The sequence below is a fragment of the Salvia hispanica genome, chromosome 1, assembly GCF_029641045.1.
Source record: "Salvia hispanica isolate PSC_SH4W2 chromosome 1, Shi_PSC_v1, whole genome shotgun sequence".
Lineage (NCBI taxonomy): Eukaryota > Viridiplantae > Streptophyta > Magnoliopsida > Lamiales > Lamiaceae > Salvia > Salvia hispanica.
In genome coordinates this window covers 23,645,023-23,661,832 of record NC_142692.1, presented here as the reverse complement: position 1 = coordinate 23,661,832, position 16,810 = coordinate 23,645,023, and the positions used below count along the sequence as shown (strand labels likewise).

Sequence of the window (16,810 nt, the reverse complement as noted above, 5' to 3'; positions counted from 1 at the left end):
ATCCGGTTTCGTATTGAAAAGCTGGTGATTAATTAAGTGTATCAGCTGTCGTGTTTGAGGCCACAAGCGGTCGGTTGAACTCCAAATATCACTCTGCGCCATTGCTCAGCATAACCATGGCCGGAATGTTGACCTACACTGCGGCTCCTGCATTCTGGCCGGTGTCGTCAAACAGAGGCAGCAACGGCGGAGTATTCAGGGTGAAGTTATCAGCATCGATATCTCCGCCGCCCAATTTCAAGGCGCCTTCGCCCAAACCATTCTCCATCCGCCCCGATAGGGTTTTCGACATTATGGGGGCTTCTCTCGCTTTGCTCTTTCGCCTCACCACTAGTGTGCTTGTCTCCGGGTATCTCCTCTCCTATTTCATTTATTTATTTTTACTTTGTTGTGCTCAATTTCAAACAATTTATGACTTCATCACGTGACAGGTATTCTGTGAACCTCGTGCCAGCATCGGAGATTCCACCTGATCAGTATGCTCTAGGATTTGCTGGTATCTTTCCTATATTCTTCACTATTGGAATGAATGGTATTTCTCTGAAAATCCACTCTTATTCAGGCTTTAAGTTGAAGGAGACTTCAAAGTTAGGCCCTCGCCCTGAGAAGCCAATTGAGATTTATGAATTTGAAGGGTACTCCTTTTCCTAAATTACTCTCTTATATTCATCTCTTAAACAAAAATAAGCGTGTATGTTTCCATGTCGCTTATGATGGGAATGCCGCCAGCTGCCCATTTTGTCGCAAGGTATCTTCACAATAATATAAGTACATATCTCGCTACTAGTATATTTTTATAGCACCAACTCACACTTCATTTCATCATCACAGGTTCGAGAAATTGTTGCAGTTTTGGATCTTGATGTCTTGTATTATCCTTGTCCAAGAAATGGCCCAAACTTTCGTCCCAAGGTTTCCCAAATGGGTGGCAAACAGCTGTTTCCCTACATGGTTAGACCATTACACTTTTCACATCACATGAAGCTATTCTGTTAAGATACAACTGCCTAATGCTTAATCTTCTTGCGTATCATGTAACCTTCTTCCGATATTTAGGGTAAAATGTCCATAATCAAGAATATGATATCTGTCATTTATAACTCAAAAGGACTTCCAGAGGTTAACACGCACAATTAGTAATCAGGTGCTGTATAAAATGCCATGTCATCATTATTTGTTTACTGGAACAGATGTCTCATTATGCATGGTACTGTTCTGGAGTTGACTGTTGGTATTAATCTCTGAGTCCGCCACTCTCTCTCGTCGTGGACTACTTCTTGAGCTTTTAAGTTAAAACCACCATGCGTTTTTGGAGGAAGTGAGCTTCATATTTTCTTCTGCAGGTGGACCCAAACACAGGAGTTTCTATGTATGAATCTGATGACATAATCAAGTATCTGGTTGGAAACTATGGTATGTTTTTCTAAATCTGGTTAGCTTCCATTTAAATTTGTTTCACTGAAGAAAAAATTCAATGAAATGTTACACCATTAGATGACCTTAGAATGTTGTGTTTATTCACTGAAATGCTATGTAATATTCGAAAAAGAAATTTATAAAAAGGTACATGTCCCATTGCTGTTTTGGTCTCAGGTGATGGCACTGTACCATTGCTGCTCTCTCTTGGTCTCTTAACTGTAAGCAAACCATTCTTTTTTATATAGTTTCATTCTCTTACCAAGGAGCATTTTCCTATAATGATTTTTCCCACCTGCATATTTGTTCTTGGTAGACTTTAACAGAGGGATTTGCTATGATTGGTCGAATTGGGAAGGTATACTTTATCCTTTCTCTTTTCATGCATGTGGCATACATTCATGCAAAAAAATACCCTTCTCTTACCTAATCTGAATGTTCCGAAGAAATTTGAGACTCGGACGTTTTTTCAAGCATACACATATCTACCCGATCACAGAAACACAGCAGGTGGTGTAGGATGGAGTTTGAGCGGATATCACAAAGGATACATCCTCTTATGATATGTTATGTTAATACTCTGTAGGATAACATTGTATGAAGTTCGGAAATAAACTAAATGTTTGTCTCATATATTCCATCAGTTTTTGGCTTTACATAACTTACACTTAACTATGCAGGGCAGTTTGTACACTCCTTCAAAACTACCGCCTAAACCTCTAGAGATTTGGGCGTATGAGGTCAGATTATGATGATCTTAAAGATTTCAATATTTTTCTAGTTGCATATATTATCACAGGAGGAAATCCCTCTTTCTAAAAAAACCAAATGATATGAGCAATGGTGGTGTAGATTTATATGCTTTTTAGTTGAACCACGTTATTGCCTACACCCAACGGCATTATTTTCTTCTATTCAGGCATCACCATTTTGCAAAGTCGTACGCGAAGTACTTGTGGAGCTGGAGCTACCTCACATACTTCACAGGTAAACTCCATTTTTGCCCTGCTTGACATAACTGGATCAAGCATGAAACAAACTCAAGGAGAAATGTTTTACGTATATAACCATTATATTCCTTGTTTCACATTGCAGTTGTGCTAGGGGCAGCCCGAAACGTCAAATCCTTTTCGAGCGAGTTGGACATTTTCAGGTAGTTTGCGTTTGGCCGATATTAAACGTATTAGGGAAACTTGATCATTTTTTATATATGTTTATGTGTAAGCAGGTCCCTTATTTGGAAGATCCAAACACAGGAGTGGGGATGTTTGAGAGTGCAGAAATCGTTGACTATCTAAAGGCAACTTATGCTCTTTAAGTGTATAGGATTGTGTTCACATTATTGTGTTGATAGAAAATCACTGTAACTACAAACAAATTTTCATATTTTTTGTGATTCATTATATATAAAGCAGCTTTCTTCCAAAGAATTCGTGCGTGAGATGAAGTAACATCTTACGAAACAATTTATTTGCACCTGTAATGATCAATCATGAATCTTGATAGCATACTCAATAATTCAAAATTCATGCTTATATTGAAAATTTGGGAGTGGTTGTGGTCGTGTCCACACTTTTTTAGGAAAATTTGTCCACATTAGGACTAATAATTGAAACCCCTAAAAAGCCTTGGATCTGATAAGGTAAGGTCAGCTGTCTCTTTCTCGACACACAAAAAAAGTTGAGGGCGCGAAGAAGATTCAGAAAGTGGAAGTGGGTCTACGTATGCAAGTTGTCGTTTGTCACACACACATCATTATTCAAAGGTGACAATTATATTCAGCAATATAGTAGTATATGATATTTACATCAATAACAAACCATTTCTACTTTCAAAATCTCTAGATATTATTTCCATGGCTGCTCGGTTCGGATTCTTCACTTGGACAATTAGTCTGCTGATTATTCTCGGCTCAAATGCTTTTACTACAAGCACAAGTGGTAGTATGATTGCCTCTTCATATTATTTACTTACGTAGATATGTTTATAGATAGAAAATTTGATGTTTGGATTATTTAGAGGTAGAGGAGACGCTGCAATTCACATACTCTGGAGCAACGGGGCCAGACAAGTGGGCGAGTTTGAATCCCAACTTCTCCCTCTGCGCAACTGGGAAACTGCAGTCGCCCATTAACATCGTCTCGGCCAGAGCTGTTCGAAACAGCAAGTGGAAGCCTCTCATAAGAAATTACCGAGCTGTGAATGTCACTTTGGTCGATAATAAGTTCACCGTTGCAGTAAGATTATTACTCAAGCTTGATAAAGATCAGTTGTACTTAATTGGGAGTAATATAAATTGATTTGTGGTGATGCAGATTGAGTACCCTGATGATTCAGGAGAGATAAGTCTGGATGAGAAGCAGTATAGGTTGAAGCAAATGCACTGGCATTCGCCATCTGAGCATAGAGTCAATGGAAACAGGTAGCTAGCTAGTAGTATACGATGAGTGACATGATCAATGAATTTCCTTGGTTACTTGCATATATAGGTTTGCGGCAGAGCTTCACATGGTGCATGTATCTGACGATGGCAAAGTGTTAGTAGTAGCCACCCTTTTCCAGCTTGGACGGCCTGATCCAGTTCTTCAAACGGTCAGTCACACTTGAAAGTTGAAACTCAATAGAGTAGTACTCCCTCCGTCTCTCTGTAGTAGAGTGATTAATGAATGAAATGCAGATAGACAAGAAACTGTATGAACTGGGGAGTGAGTACAGAAGCAGCGAGGCGACAGCGCCAATACAAGTAGGAGTATTCCATCCGGCAGAATTAAGGACAAGTCTGAGGAAATACTACAAATACACAGGGTCTTCGAGTGTTCCTCCTTGCACCGAGCATCTCATCTATCTTGTTATCGCTAAGGTCAAAATCATACATTCAATTTCACTCTTCCATGTATCAAACCTTTATTTATCATCATTTCTGTATGTTATATACAGCCGAGATATATATCTAAACAACAAGTAGCAGCTCTCAAAGCTCCACTCGACATCAGATGCAAGAACAACGCCAGGCCTTGTCAGCCACTCAATGCACGACACGTCCATCTTTACCAGGATTAATACTCACATCTTCTATTATGTACTTATATTAAACATGTCGCTACTAATAGTAATATTAGTACTATTTCTTTATTTAGAAAGCACTGATTGTCATTGTCTTGTGATATAACGGTTAATGCTATGCGGCCCAGAAAGAAACGAATTCTTTGTGCTTGATTGGATGGAATTCGTTTTAATTGGGCTGGTCACGGGCAAAGCCTAATAGACTAAATTCAGTGTTTAAGAGAGTAAGCAAATAATTTTGTCACATTTTTATGATAATTTTGCAATTTTGCTGACCAATCGCTTGGTAGACTATCGGTGTTAACGTCTAGTTGGGATAACGACCAGAATATATATATCATGATTTGTGCTAGTTATATTTCTCATTGATGTATGATAATTTAATAACAAAATTGAAATATCTTTAGTCAATGTTTGGTGCAAAGATAAAATATCATGTTATATTTTATGTAGACTTTAATATGCATGCATAAATTGTGAGTGGGAAAGATAAAGGACAACTTAGGCGGCGCTGCGCTTCTTGGTATGATAGAATGAAATGAGGACGAAATGAAATGGAGAGGAGAATGGAATGGAGGTGAGAATGGAATGACAATTCCATTCCATTCTTATGCTTGGTAAGCACAAGGAATGCAAAATGAATGAAATTGTTATTCCTTCATTAATAATGAGTTTTAATGTGGAATTGGTAAAGTAAAAGAGAAGTAATGTTAGTGGAATGTGAGGTACATATTATTAATAAGAGATGAGAGAAAAAAGTAAGAGAGAAGTAGTGTTAGTGGAAAGTGGGATCCATATTATTAGTAAGAGAGAAGGGAAAAAGTAAGAGAGAAGTTGTTGAAAACTTTTCTTTTTTAGATACGCTCTATTTTTTGTGGACAACCAAAAATGACAAATGTGCTCTATTTTTTATGGACGGAGGGAGTACGTTGATTCTACCAAAAAAAAAACACTACACGCACTACACACATTTCACGCACTACACGCACTACATACATTTCACACACTACACACACTACATGCACTTCACACAATACACACACTTCACACACTACACGCACTACACACACTACACACACTACACACACTTCACACACTACACGCACTTCACACAATACACACACTTCACACACTACAAAGACTACTCACATTTCACACATTTCAAGCATTCTATTTTTAAGTGTGTGAAATGTGTGTAGTGTGTGTAGTTCGTGTAGTGTGTGAAGTGTGTGAAGTGCATGTAGTATGTGAAGTGCGTGTAGTGTGTGTGTGTGGATTTTTCAATTATTAAAAAATTTTAAATTATAAAATTGTGATGATATTAAATTTAAATATAATATAAAATAATATTTATATAATTTTGTTAAAATTTAAAATAAGAAGAAAGGAAAATGGAATGGAATGGAATGACCATTCCTTAGCTAAATGGATGGAATATTGTGAAATGGAATGGTGATTCCCAACAAAAATATTTACCAAGCAAAGGAATGGAATGGAGGTAGGAATGTCATTCCATTCCCTCATTTCATTCCACCATACCAAGAAGGATCTTAGTAATTTATTCCACTATCTTGGTTCAATTTTCAAAGCTGTTAGTGAAACCTATTAAAATTGGTTTGAATCCCCTGCTGTGGCTGATAGCACAAGGATGATGTTTCACCCAATCATATTATTTTATTTTTAATTTATAATATTAAAATATTAATTTCTTTTATTACAAAATAATTTGACGTGTGTGCATTATTTAACACAGCCTCTGCTCTGCAAAAAAGACAATAATTGCCCCCAAAATTGTGGGTGAATTACTTAATTAAGTACATTAAAACATAGGCTTCAAGGCGGGCTTCTCAGAGCCATAAAAGTAACACGAGATATTAATTAAGGAAATTAATATAAGCACGAAACACACGGTTAAAGCTAGATAAGAGCTTATAACTTGCTGTAACATAGCCACCAAACGGCCCCTAAAAGCTCAAATTCATGTGTTGAACAATCGATATTTGATAATTTGGTCACGCATGAGGTTTTTCCTCTTGCTGTTGTGCACAATAAGCTCTTTTTGGCTCAGTTGGGCATCTAATCATTTTCAAAATTACGGGCCACCTCGGGTATATCCCATTAGCCAAATAGTAGCTCATATAATGCTGGTTGTCGTTGGCTTTGAGTCGATGGTCGGGCCCAAACACATGCATTGCTTGTTGAAAATGGGCTACACCGTGTCAAATCCACAGGGGCTGGTCAGCAATGACTTCGAGAATGATCGTTGGGTGCGTGCCTTTAAATCCAGTCATGAACTGTCATCTCTATTGCCAAAAGTGCATACTCTTGTGGGACAGAGGATATATGTTTTATGATGACAACTGATATCAATATATTTGTGAACCAATATAGTTATGTTCTGATTTAAGAAAAAAATTATCATGATCAATCTCATCTCCATATGCAAGAATTCTTAAACATGGGGAAAAAAATACCTAAAAAAATCGAAGAATCAGAATCTTGAAAACTTGTACTAGTACTTTCTTTTTTGTTTTCATAATTTTAATTACTTTTTTAATTTAATTAAAAAATCAATTGAAAAATAAAAAAAGTCAAATTCTTTTTCCAAATAAAATCCTGATAAACAAACATGCCCTTAATGTAGTATCATGTATTTCATTTAAATCTATCATGCGTTATCTCGTTCCATGACAAAGTCAAGAACAATAATGTTTGGGTCATAATTTTTCCTATTGATTGATTGAAAGCGCCACACCCACACTATACCTCCAGTCAATAATTTCAATAAATATACTAACCAGTTGCATGATTTTTAAGGTAATTATGCAATACTGCCATTTGGTATGCTGCACTAGTGCTGGATGTCTTTCTCATAATGTATTTTGTAAAGAATTGACATTCGAGCTGGCACAAAATCATCGTATTGGCAATTGAAGATCGTCCATTATATTTAATGAGTCGAGTTTAGGAGTTTTCAGTCCTAATATTTAGAGTTTGTTTGGTGATTCTGTTTTAATTTGTTGGGATGCAATTTAATTAGTTACATTAAATTTTGTAGTATCAATAAGTTCACCTGAATTTAAATACATTAGCTAGTCGAGATTTTAACGACCATTAATTTAATATATGGAGTATAAACGAATGCAGTAAGAGTATTTATCTAGCTAAATTTAATAATTATGTGATCGATTAGACTCACATGTCTTCGACCTATTTGATAAACTAAACATGAGTCTGATTCAATTATAAGTCAATCAATCTTGAATGAATATTTACTCAATCTCGATTCAATTACCCTTTATTTACGATATTGATTTTGAAGATAAGCTCATGCTTACTGCATTAATCTTATACCTACCGTGAAGACTACTACAGTTTAGAGGAAAATGAAAGATGATTAATCAAATAAGTTAATTAGTCAACAAGTTTTCCTAATTTTTTTAATTTCATTATAAATGTAAAAGAAGAAAAAGATAGTCCAAGTTGAATATTATTTTTCTTGTATTAACGTGGGAGAAATCTGTGTATCCTTGCCCTTGCTTTTATTTCCTGTGTGCCGTCCTATTGATCTCTATTAGGAATGTTTTGTTAATGCCATTATTTATTTCTCAATATCAAAACTACTCTAGTTTTTTTTTTCGTTCCTGCGTGCCATCAAAGTTAGTACTGTACTACTTTCATTTGATTTTTATTTTTTATTTTTTATTTTTTATTTTTTAATTTTATGTCTAGTTTTACTATTCATTTCTTGATTTCAATTTTATTAAGTTCATCTTCAGCTTAAAATTGGATCATCACAAATTTTAAATTAATATAGTTACATTTTAGCTCTGCGTTAATTTTATTCTTTCTTTTTATCTTATTCTTTCTTTTTATCATGGATGCTATACTCTACTAACTTATTATTCATATTCAATTCGCCCTTTGGATGCTTTACTCTACTAACTTATTATTCATATTCAATTCGCCCTTATGTAATAGAGACATTTCTTTTAATTAGGCACGAGATCTAAAAAAATTATTTTAAAATAGTTAAAATAGAAAATATAATAAAATAAAGAGAGAATAAGGTAAGAGAAAAAATAAAGAAATGCGACTCAACGACAGGTGGATGGAAGGAGTATTATTTTTGCTACAGAGATAGTATATTCCACTAACTCACTAAATTAATACTCTCGTTGTCCTAAGGTCATCTCGAATTATTTAAACCAAATTCAAACCCATTTTTTAGTATATGTCACACCAAAAAATAATTTTACTCTAACCATTTACATCAAATTCAAGATTTACACCATTTTTGAGTTTTTGTCTCATAAAACTTTTGCGATAACACCAAATATATATGGTGTTGTTTCACAAACAAACCTAAAAATGAATTTGATTTTGGTGTATGGTTGGAGAAGATTTTACACCAAAACTCATTTTTGGTGTATGGTTGGAGATGGTCTAAGATAGATGTCACACTCTTCTTTTTAGTTTGTTGCACACAAGAGATCACATATCATTTTTTTAAAAGTTCTCTCTCATATTAATATATAAAAATATAGTTTATCACTCTTCATTTAAATACAAAACAAAATCTCCTAAAATCTCGTATCACTATTTTATTATATTAAAGTACGATACACATTCCAATAATTTATATTCACTAATTCGATTTTATACTACCTCCGTTCCCCAAAATTTGTCCCACTTTGACTCGGCAAGAGTTTTAAGAAATGTAATGGAAAGTGAGTTGAAAAGGTTAGTGAATTGTGGGTCCTACTTTTATATATTAGTTTTATAATAAAATGTGAGTATGAATGAGTTAGTGGAATATATAGTTCACTACCAAAAATAGTAAAAGTGAAATGAGACAAATTTTGGAGAACGGACGAAAATGGAAAAATGAGATAAAATTTTCAAGGAATATATTTTTAATACTATATTGAGTCAATTGGACATGTAATCCGGGGTAGTATTGATTAGTTATACTCATATAATGTGTGTGAATATGTTTGAATTTAGATAGTTAACGTAAAGAGAGACTAATATATTGTAAGTAATCAATATCTAAATCAAAATTAGTTTGATAGGGCAAAAAAATCCCGGATCGTTCTAGCCGGTCAAAGCATTTATAATTGTCCAACTGCAAGCCTGGATATGGCAAAAACATTTTGTTGGTAAATTTGATCTAAAAAGTAAAATCTCTACCCCTTCAAATAGATAGAAACTATAATATAATTTTAAGATGTAAATCATATATAACATGCAAACAAGATCCCTTTTTATATAATGGACTAATTTGAAGCACTGCACATGATTGATTATTGAAGTAGAGAATAAAGTACTATTAAGCAGAAGAAATTACAATTGTAACACAAAAAAAAAAAAAAAAGTATATTTACCACCGCTCGTATATAATTTGATATTTCTTACCTATATTCACCAACTCAAAAATCTTACCATGAACAAGCATTTTTAAAAAGAAAAGAAAACGAAAGGCGTCAAGAAAATGGCATATCTGGAAACAGTTATGCAAGCTGCCACGTCACGCAACAACTCCAATATTCCGATCTACCCGAAGACTTTGTGTCACCTCACAGCTGGATTGAACTCCTCGGCCGCCTCCCCGATGCAAACCGGGTCATCCCACCCAAACCGGGCGGTTCGCTACAAACCGGTGCTTTCACACTCACGCTTATCCGCGCCGGTTCGTGGATACTCTCCATCACTCTCCGGCTCCCTGACCTGGGCGCCTTCTTCTTCGACCCGAACAGGCTCATCACCTTCGAGTAGAGCCCGGTTTTCTTCTTCTCAGCCGGTTTATCGTTTGTCTTTCTGATGGAGTTGGACCGTCGCCGGGCTCGCTTAGATCTGACCCTCCCCATGCAGGAGACCTTGGGTGAACCCGGTTCAGCCGTCGGTTTCCCTGCAGACGAACCGGACCGCTTGGGAAACAACCTTATGTTGGGCGGTTTGCAGGCGCGGCGTTTGGACTCGACGAAGGCGGTTTTTTGTGTTTTCGGCAGGCCGATGATAGACTTGAAGCTCCCCTGGGGATTGGAGTTGGAGGTAGCACTAGCAGCAGCGTGGTGGGTTGAACTTGAAATTGAATTGGAGTTGCCTCTGGTTGAATCCTTTCGCTCGTAAAACGCGTTCCGGTCGAACCACTCGTATTCTGCGTCTTTCGATAGCCAGAACGACTCCGGCGGGATGTCTGACGTCGCGGCGTTGTCGTCGTCGGCAGCGAGGGTTTCGCAGGTTATTTTCCGGTCGTTTCCTCCGCCGGCGCAGGCCGCCACTAGGGTTTCCAGATCAACTTGAGGCATTATAAGAATATTTTTAACGGCAGATGTTTTGGAAATGGTTGGATTGGAAGAATAAGGATTATATAAGTGCGATCGGATGTAGGAAGCATAAGAGAATTATAGAGGCAAGAAAAATGAGATTGAATTTAGTAATTACCGGTTTTACTAATTGGCATTTTTGGTGGTTGGGCTTGACCGCTGATTTTAGTTGGGGTAGAGTATCTTCTCTCTAAGGCCTGTTTGTTCGTACGAAAATATAATTATACGCATAAATTTTGAAATATCAGTGTCATCAAAATAGATACCCCTTCCCACGATAATATGCATTCATTCATTTTTAGTCGGTTCCATGAGAGAACGCATTTTTTAATTTTAGAAAAAAAAATTCTTTTTAATGAGTTTGGACTTATTCTCCACTAACAATACTTTACTTTTTCTTTCTACGTTTCTTTTATTTTACCAATATTTGTGCATTAAAACTCGTGCTGAATCAAAAGTACATACTCTTGTGAGATAGTGAGAGTATCATATTTTTATTTTCGTTCATCTCATGCACACTATTTTATGATATTTTTTACTATCATAAGATAGGCCCGAATTCACTGTCTCAAAACATCAATAAACTTGGATTTAGTAATGGAGTTATAATCCGACTCCGACTCTCTTCCTCGAATTCACTGTCTTAAAACAACATAAACTTGGATTTAGTAATGGAGTTATAATCTGACTCCGACCCTCTTCCTAGGCTGGAAGTCCTAAAAGGGGATAAAACATGAATAAACTAATGATTAATGATGGTATCTTGCATAGCGTTCCATTTTTAGTGTTTTACTATCTAACCACTAACTCGACTTGTACTACAATGTTTTATCCTGAAAAGCAAAAATGTTTTATGTATATAACCATGGTAATTAACATTCGTATGAGTCTGATTACGTGTTTACTCAAATACTCGACTTATATAGTAGATAAATAATTCTATTGAAAACCTGTTGCAAATTATGCATGTGTTCCAATCACAACATGTGATGGTAGGGTGGTAATTGTCCAAAATCTCTGCACATACTAGTACTACTTTTCTGGGTAAAAACAAAGAAGCTCCGAATCAATAATAATTGATCAATCAATACTATTGTTGTTGCTTGGTGTCCAATTAATAAAATGCAAGAAAGAGGTAGACTTTCAACATGCTAGATGGCATGTATCATGTTTCGAAACATTTTAATACATTATGTGATTCATTAATAATGTAAGAATCTAGGAATATAGTTGTAGTTGAGTACAATATATAGAGTTCGTGTGTGTGATCTCGTATAAAGGAGCTCAACTAAAAGGATGAAACAGAGGAGATTGGTTTATGACTAAAAATAAGTAGGTACAACCAGTATCGTTTTATTGATCTGGTTGGAAACTTGATTCATCTACTATAAGTTGTTGTTCCTAGCAAATCATGCTCAAATATTTTAAGAAGCAAAAGTATGTAAGAGTTAAAATTCTTTAAGGGTTTGTTTGGTATATGAAATTAGAATTAGAATTTTATGGAATTGAATAATATTTCAATTCCAAATTCTACGTTCAATAAAATGAAATATTTGATATAAAATTCAATTTGAAGAATTTGTGTGTAAACATATAACATATAACACATCATAGTTACTATGTTCTCCATAATCCTCGTCTCCTTACTTTTTTCACAGGAAACACACAACACTGAAACCCAAAACGAAGAGAACATTACTTTCCCGTGAAATTCTATCTGGTTTCGCCAATTATGGCTGGAAGAAGAAGAAGAAAAAAGACGAAGTTGTGAGTTTATCTAAACTTTTTTTCAGTCATGGACTCACACTGCTACTTATCTGAATTACGTGAAATAAGGGGTTTTCGTTGCCCTAGTATGTGGGTTTGGGGGTGAATTGGTGATTGACGCATGCACGAATTGTATACTATAATTGTATTTTCTTGAATATTTTCAATTGTGCGATCACATTTGAGTGTCTGAGAAGAATCAAGAATGCGATTGGGTAATTTGATAATGCACCTTTTTTTTTGTCTCTGATCCATCATACTGTTTTCATCTTTGTGTTAAATCCAAAACCCTACCATCCACTAAAAATAATCTTGGTAGAGAGAAAACGTGGTTGAAATATTGTTAGTGGAAAATTAGACATATTTCATTAGAAAGACAATTAAGAGAATTTAGCTTAACAAAATTAATGTTCTTGGATGGATGGATTAGGTTTTTCTCACCCAGTTTGAGCTTCGTTGAACATGTAAGGAAATTTGTCCATGGTAACAGGTCTTTGTTGATATAGCTACAATGTATATCACTGTTGGAATCAGGGTATTAACTCTCGTTTTTGCTGCTGCGATAATTTATATGTGACTATAAATCCTCGACCATTCAATTGCTATACGCATCCTTTAACTCTCATAGGTCTTTTTGTTGATATGGCCATAATGTATATCGCTGTTGGAATCAGGGTATTAACTCTCACTACTGAGAATTATCTAGTTTCTTTTTTGGACCGTATACTGCAGAGGCAATCTTCTAATATTGCATTGTTATCTAGCCTACTAGTGAAGTAGCAATGCTTAAAATGGTGTGACTTTACCTTACGAAATTTCGTGGGTGTAGGCTGTCTGAAACAAGAAGAGGCAACGGACAAGTTTCAAAGGGGCAGAGAGATGCGCAACTAACACAATTGCAGCTCCCAACAGAGATTTTGGAAGTTATTTTTTCTAAGTTAAGCTTGAGGGACAATATTCGTGCTTCTGCTGTTTGCAAAGAATGGCTAGCTATTGCTGTTTCTGTCAGAATGGCCAATAAGCCTCCATGGCTTATGTTCTTCCCAAAACAAGGAAACTTGCACAAGTTTTATGACCCTTCTCAGCGCAAATCATATTGGCTTGAGTTGCCAGAGCTAGATGGTTCTAGGGTTTGCTGTGCGAAGGATGGTTGGTTGCTGCTATACAAACCTAGATCGCAGTCCATATTTTTCTGTTGCCCTTACACGCGGGAAATCATCAATTTGCCTGAGCTAGAAGGAACGTATCAGATAGTTACTTTCTCTGCTGCTCCAACATCTCCTAGCTGTATCCTTTTCACAATTAAGCCTGTCAGCCCCACCATAGTCACGGTTAGCACGTGTCGTCCTGGGAAAACTGAATGGACCACTGTGAACTGCCAAAACCGTATGCCATTTGTTAGCAGCATTTGGAATAAGCAAGTTTACTGCCAGGGTCATTTCTACTGTTTGAGTCTCACTGGCTCGCTTGGGGTTTATGACCCTGAAAAAAGCACTTGGGCCGTTCAGTCTGTGCCACCTCCTAAATGCCCAGAGAATTTCTCCGTCAATAATTGGTGGAAAGGCAAATTTATGGCAGAGCATAATGGGGATATATTTGTCATATACACTTGCGCTGCAATAAACCCGGTGATTTATAAGTTGGACCAGACAAATAAAGTATGGGTTGAGATGCAAACTTTGGGAGGCATGTCACTATTTGCTAACTTTTTTTCTTCCCATGCTAGGACAGATCTTCTTGGAACAATGACAAATAATGTCTATTTCTCAAAGGTTCGATTTTATGGAAAACAGTGTGTTTCATATTCACTCAAAGATGGGAGGTACTATCCACGGAAGCAACATTATGATTGGGGGGAGCAAGATCCTTTTGAGAGTATTTGGATCGAACCGCCTGAAGACCTCTCAACATTTCTTTAATGGTTGCAGTTATAGAGTTCAAAGTAAGTTCACTTCTTTGCTATTCAAAAATTGACCATGCTCGATAGTTATCCCTCATGTAGCTAACCTACCTTAGTACATCATTTGTTCTCATTTTATTCCATAATGTAATTAGTATGTAGACTATAGCTAGACTTTGAAATATTGCTGTAATACATGATTGTGAGTTGTGACATTAGAGATTTATTCCATACTTTCCTTATTAAAAGATTGTTCTGCTTTTTCTGTTGCACCATCATCGACTCAGATGAGTTATTGCCAATGTGTTCTGCTTAATTTTATCATGCTTTAGGTTTTGATGTGCTTTCGACAAGAACAGAAGTAGGAGTTCTTCTGACTAATATTTGTACAGATCAATCTTGCTAACTGGTAGATACTGAAGCAAAGCATATCCATTAACTCTGCGTCAAATTGCCATATTCTGACATGATGGAACAAGTATTTTCATCAATATGAATGGAAGTTAGCAGAGTAGCTACTTTCTGTATTTCACATGGTGTAATCCTTAGATTAGTTTTATTCAAATTCTAGTGCTTTATAATTTTATCAATGTTTCTGAAGAATATAGTGAGATTCCAAATTAGCGTATAACCAAGTTTAAGAACAGAATATCCAGATCATACTAAAAGGGAGTTTTGGAAAAATGTATGTGTAGTTGTTGAAATTTAGACTGACATGGTTCGGTTCATTCCTTTACTGGCAAACTACTGCTAACCTCATGATCCTCAAAATTTACTTTGACAATTCATATTAATGAGGTTTTTTGATTGATATATGAAGCAACATTCAAACTGAACATACGTTAGAAAGTAGCTAGCTAACACCACAAGAAGGCTTAAAAGATTCGAATTCGTCCATGTAGATATAACAAAAAGGCAGACCACAACATTCAGTCACGAATTCAAGAACTGCCCTACTTGTGAAATGTGAATGCAGAATCAATCTTTACGGCTGCAGACAAGATAACTGCTTAGATGAACAGGTGCTTGAAATCCCCATTTGCAAGTTGACAAACAGTATTGTAGCTTGAGACATCTGCACAAACAAAACAGAGTTGGTAAGAATCACAAGAGTTTATGTAAGTGAGGCAGCACACAATTTTCATTCCTTTAGTTGCAGAGGCAGCCAACCAATACTAGTACTACAATTAAATAACCCTCCAAAGACTTGTAAAGAGAACAAAACACCGATCAGAATAAACAACTGCAAAGATTATTCTTTTGAGCGTATTGCCATTTCCAAGTAGAGATACAAGATTCCCAAACGGGGGGAAAATTACCTAAATTGAACTATGATTTTCAAGGTAAAGGACGAAGCGACAATGAACTATAGATATCGCGTTTCCCATTGAAAATCAGCAATTTACTATAATTAACTTTAAAACGAAGAGAAAGAAGGGAAATTACAACAAATAGTGTACTGAATTTAGTTGCAAAATAAACTAGAAATGAAACAGAATACAAAACAGAAAAAGCAAAAGACGCAATTCAACGGCAACGAATATGTTAATCAAACTCTGAACATACCAAAATTGTCACCGAAGTTAGTCCAAATCTCAGCCTGAATAGATCGATTGCTGTCAGCGATGCCGATAACCTCAACAAAAGTCGTGAGGGGATTAGGGGGCTGCCCCTTGATAACCAGTTCCTGCTCATCGGTCGATTTTCCGAAAATTGAGCCGCCGTCGTTTCTGAGCACCTGAATCACTGCGCGAACCCTACGCCCTACATACATGCGCAGCAACTCCGCGTTCACAAAAGCCGCCGGGTTCGATGTATCCATTTTCTTCTAGAAGAAATAAACAAATTCAAAGTAGATATCAGTAGAAACAAAATACGCTATCAGAAATCATGAATGAGATTGCTAGGGTTAATTTTGGTCTAACCTTCAGATTTCAATGTGAAAGACCAGGAATTGAAATAAGGATTTATGATTAAAATGGTTTATATAAAAGTTGAAATGGCGCCAAATATTCCCGCCATCTATTTTCTATTTTTCTATATACATCTTATTCCATAATTACTTTTTTTTCTTTATTTAAATACAGAACTACTCATTGTTAGATAACATGAATGCTACCAACGTCATTTTTAAGGAATCCTTTCTAAAATAATCTAAAAATTAAGCAAAAAAGATAGTACATCATAATCTTTGAAATGTATTTTTAAACCCCATGAAATTATTAGCACTCTCTTCGTTCCATTCAAGATGTCCATATTTTTATGCCACGAAATTTATAGTGTGATAAAGTAAATTAAAAAAAGTGATTGTATATTATAATGAGAAGATAAAATT

General features: G+C 35.8%; 5 protein-coding genes across 7 annotated transcripts; 3 read left to right on the top strand and 2 right to left on the bottom strand.

Moving 5' to 3' along the window:
* On the top strand, window positions 1–2,846 carry LOC125223608 (Thioredoxin family protein). Of its 2 annotated transcripts, XM_048126822.2 has the most exons (12): window positions 2–349; window positions 432–496; window positions 563–635; window positions 730–748; window positions 832–951; window positions 1,344–1,413; window positions 1,594–1,637; window positions 1,733–1,774; window positions 2,097–2,156; window positions 2,336–2,403; window positions 2,512–2,569; window positions 2,645–2,846. In XM_048126822.2, the coding sequence occupies exons 1-12, from the start codon at window positions 117–119 to the stop codon at window positions 2,732–2,734; spliced, it is 942 nt and encodes a 313-aa protein (XP_047982779.1). In that variant the 5' UTR covers window positions 2–116; the 3' UTR covers window positions 2,735–2,846. The 2 variants fall into 2 exon arrangements, with proteins under 2 accessions (XP_047982781.1, XP_047982779.1); XM_048126824.2 differs by lacking the exon at window positions 1,733–1,774 and having other exon boundaries at window positions 1–349.
* Window positions 2,847–3,199: 353 nt separating this feature from the next.
* Window positions 3,200–4,758, top strand: LOC125223609 (alpha carbonic anhydrase 1, chloroplastic-like). Its single transcript, XM_048126826.2, has 6 exons — window positions 3,200–3,356; window positions 3,436–3,653; window positions 3,732–3,838; window positions 3,906–4,008; window positions 4,094–4,276; window positions 4,354–4,758. Exons 1-6 carry the CDS (start codon window positions 3,272–3,274, stop codon window positions 4,474–4,476), a joined length of 819 nt encoding a protein of 272 aa, XP_047982783.1. The 5' UTR covers window positions 3,200–3,271; the 3' UTR covers window positions 4,477–4,758.
* Window positions 4,759–9,723: 4,965 nt separating this feature from the next.
* LOC125220005 (uncharacterized) lies at window positions 9,724–10,960 on the bottom strand. Its single transcript, XM_048122112.2, has one exon. It carries the CDS (start codon window positions 10,788–10,790, stop codon window positions 10,059–10,061), a length of 732 nt encoding a protein of 243 aa, XP_047978069.2. The 5' UTR covers window positions 10,791–10,960; the 3' UTR covers window positions 9,724–10,058.
* A 1,453-nt stretch (window positions 10,961–12,413) lies between these two features.
* LOC125223994 (F-box/kelch-repeat protein At1g57790-like) lies at window positions 12,414–14,738 on the top strand. Of its 2 annotated transcripts, none has more exons than XM_048127320.2 (2): window positions 12,414–12,575; window positions 13,405–14,738. In XM_048127320.2, exons 1-2 carry the CDS (start codon window positions 12,541–12,543, stop codon window positions 14,492–14,494), a joined length of 1,125 nt encoding a protein of 374 aa, XP_047983277.1. In that variant the 5' UTR covers window positions 12,414–12,540; the 3' UTR covers window positions 14,495–14,738. The 2 variants fall into 2 exon arrangements, with proteins under 2 accessions (XP_047983277.1, XP_088918638.1); XM_089062512.1 differs by lacking the exon at window positions 12,414–12,575 and adding an exon at window positions 12,654–12,790.
* Window positions 14,739–15,290: 552 nt separating this feature from the next.
* Window positions 15,291–16,509, bottom strand: LOC125223965 (Nucleic acid-binding, OB-fold-like protein). Its single transcript, XM_048127289.2, has 3 exons — window positions 16,401–16,509; window positions 16,042–16,303; window positions 15,291–15,550 (listed from the first exon to the last, which is right to left on the bottom strand). Exons 2-3 carry the CDS (start codon window positions 16,295–16,297, stop codon window positions 15,486–15,488), a joined length of 321 nt encoding a protein of 106 aa, XP_047983246.1. The 5' UTR covers window positions 16,298–16,303; window positions 16,401–16,509; the 3' UTR covers window positions 15,291–15,485.
* Between the last annotated feature and the right edge of the window lie 301 nt (window positions 16,510–16,810).

Bases quoted from the DNA above. Each gene is read 5' to 3' on its own strand.
- LOC125223608 (XM_048126822.2), top strand. From the start codon at position 117: ATGGCCGGAATGTTGACCTACACTGCGGCTCCTGCATTCTGGCCGGTG. The intron at 350-431 runs GTATCTCCTCTC...ATCACGTGACAG, and splicing joins ACTAGTGTGCTTGTCTCCGG to GTATTCTGTGAACCTCGTGC. The intron at 952-1,343 runs GTTAGACCATTA...TTTCTTCTGCAG, and splicing joins AACAGCTGTTTCCCTACATG to GTGGACCCAAACACAGGAGT.
- LOC125223609 (XM_048126826.2), top strand. From the start codon at position 3,272: ATGGCTGCTCGGTTCGGATTCTTCACTTGGACAATTAGTCTGCTGATT. The intron at 3,357-3,435 runs GTAGTATGATTG...TGGATTATTTAG, and splicing joins TTTTACTACAAGCACAAGTG to AGGTAGAGGAGACGCTGCAA. The intron at 4,277-4,353 runs GTCAAAATCATA...TGTTATATACAG, and splicing joins TCTATCTTGTTATCGCTAAG to CCGAGATATATATCTAAACA.
- LOC125220005 (XM_048122112.2), bottom strand. From the start codon at position 10,790: ATGCCTCAAGTTGATCTGGAAACCCTAGTGGCGGCCTGCGCCGGCGGA.
- LOC125223994 (XM_048127320.2), top strand. From the start codon at position 12,541: ATGGCTGGAAGAAGAAGAAGAAAAAAGACGAAGTT. The intron at 12,576-13,404 runs GTGAGTTTATCT...TCGTGGGTGTAG, and splicing joins AGAAGAAAAAAGACGAAGTT to GCTGTCTGAAACAAGAAGAG.
- LOC125223965 (XM_048127289.2), bottom strand. From the start codon at position 16,297: ATGGATACATCGAACCCGGCGGCTTTTGTGAACGCGGAGTTGCTGCGC. The intron at 15,551-16,041 runs GTATGTTCAGAG...TTGTTTGTGCAG, and splicing joins TAACTTCGGTGACAATTTTG to ATGTCTCAAGCTACAATACT.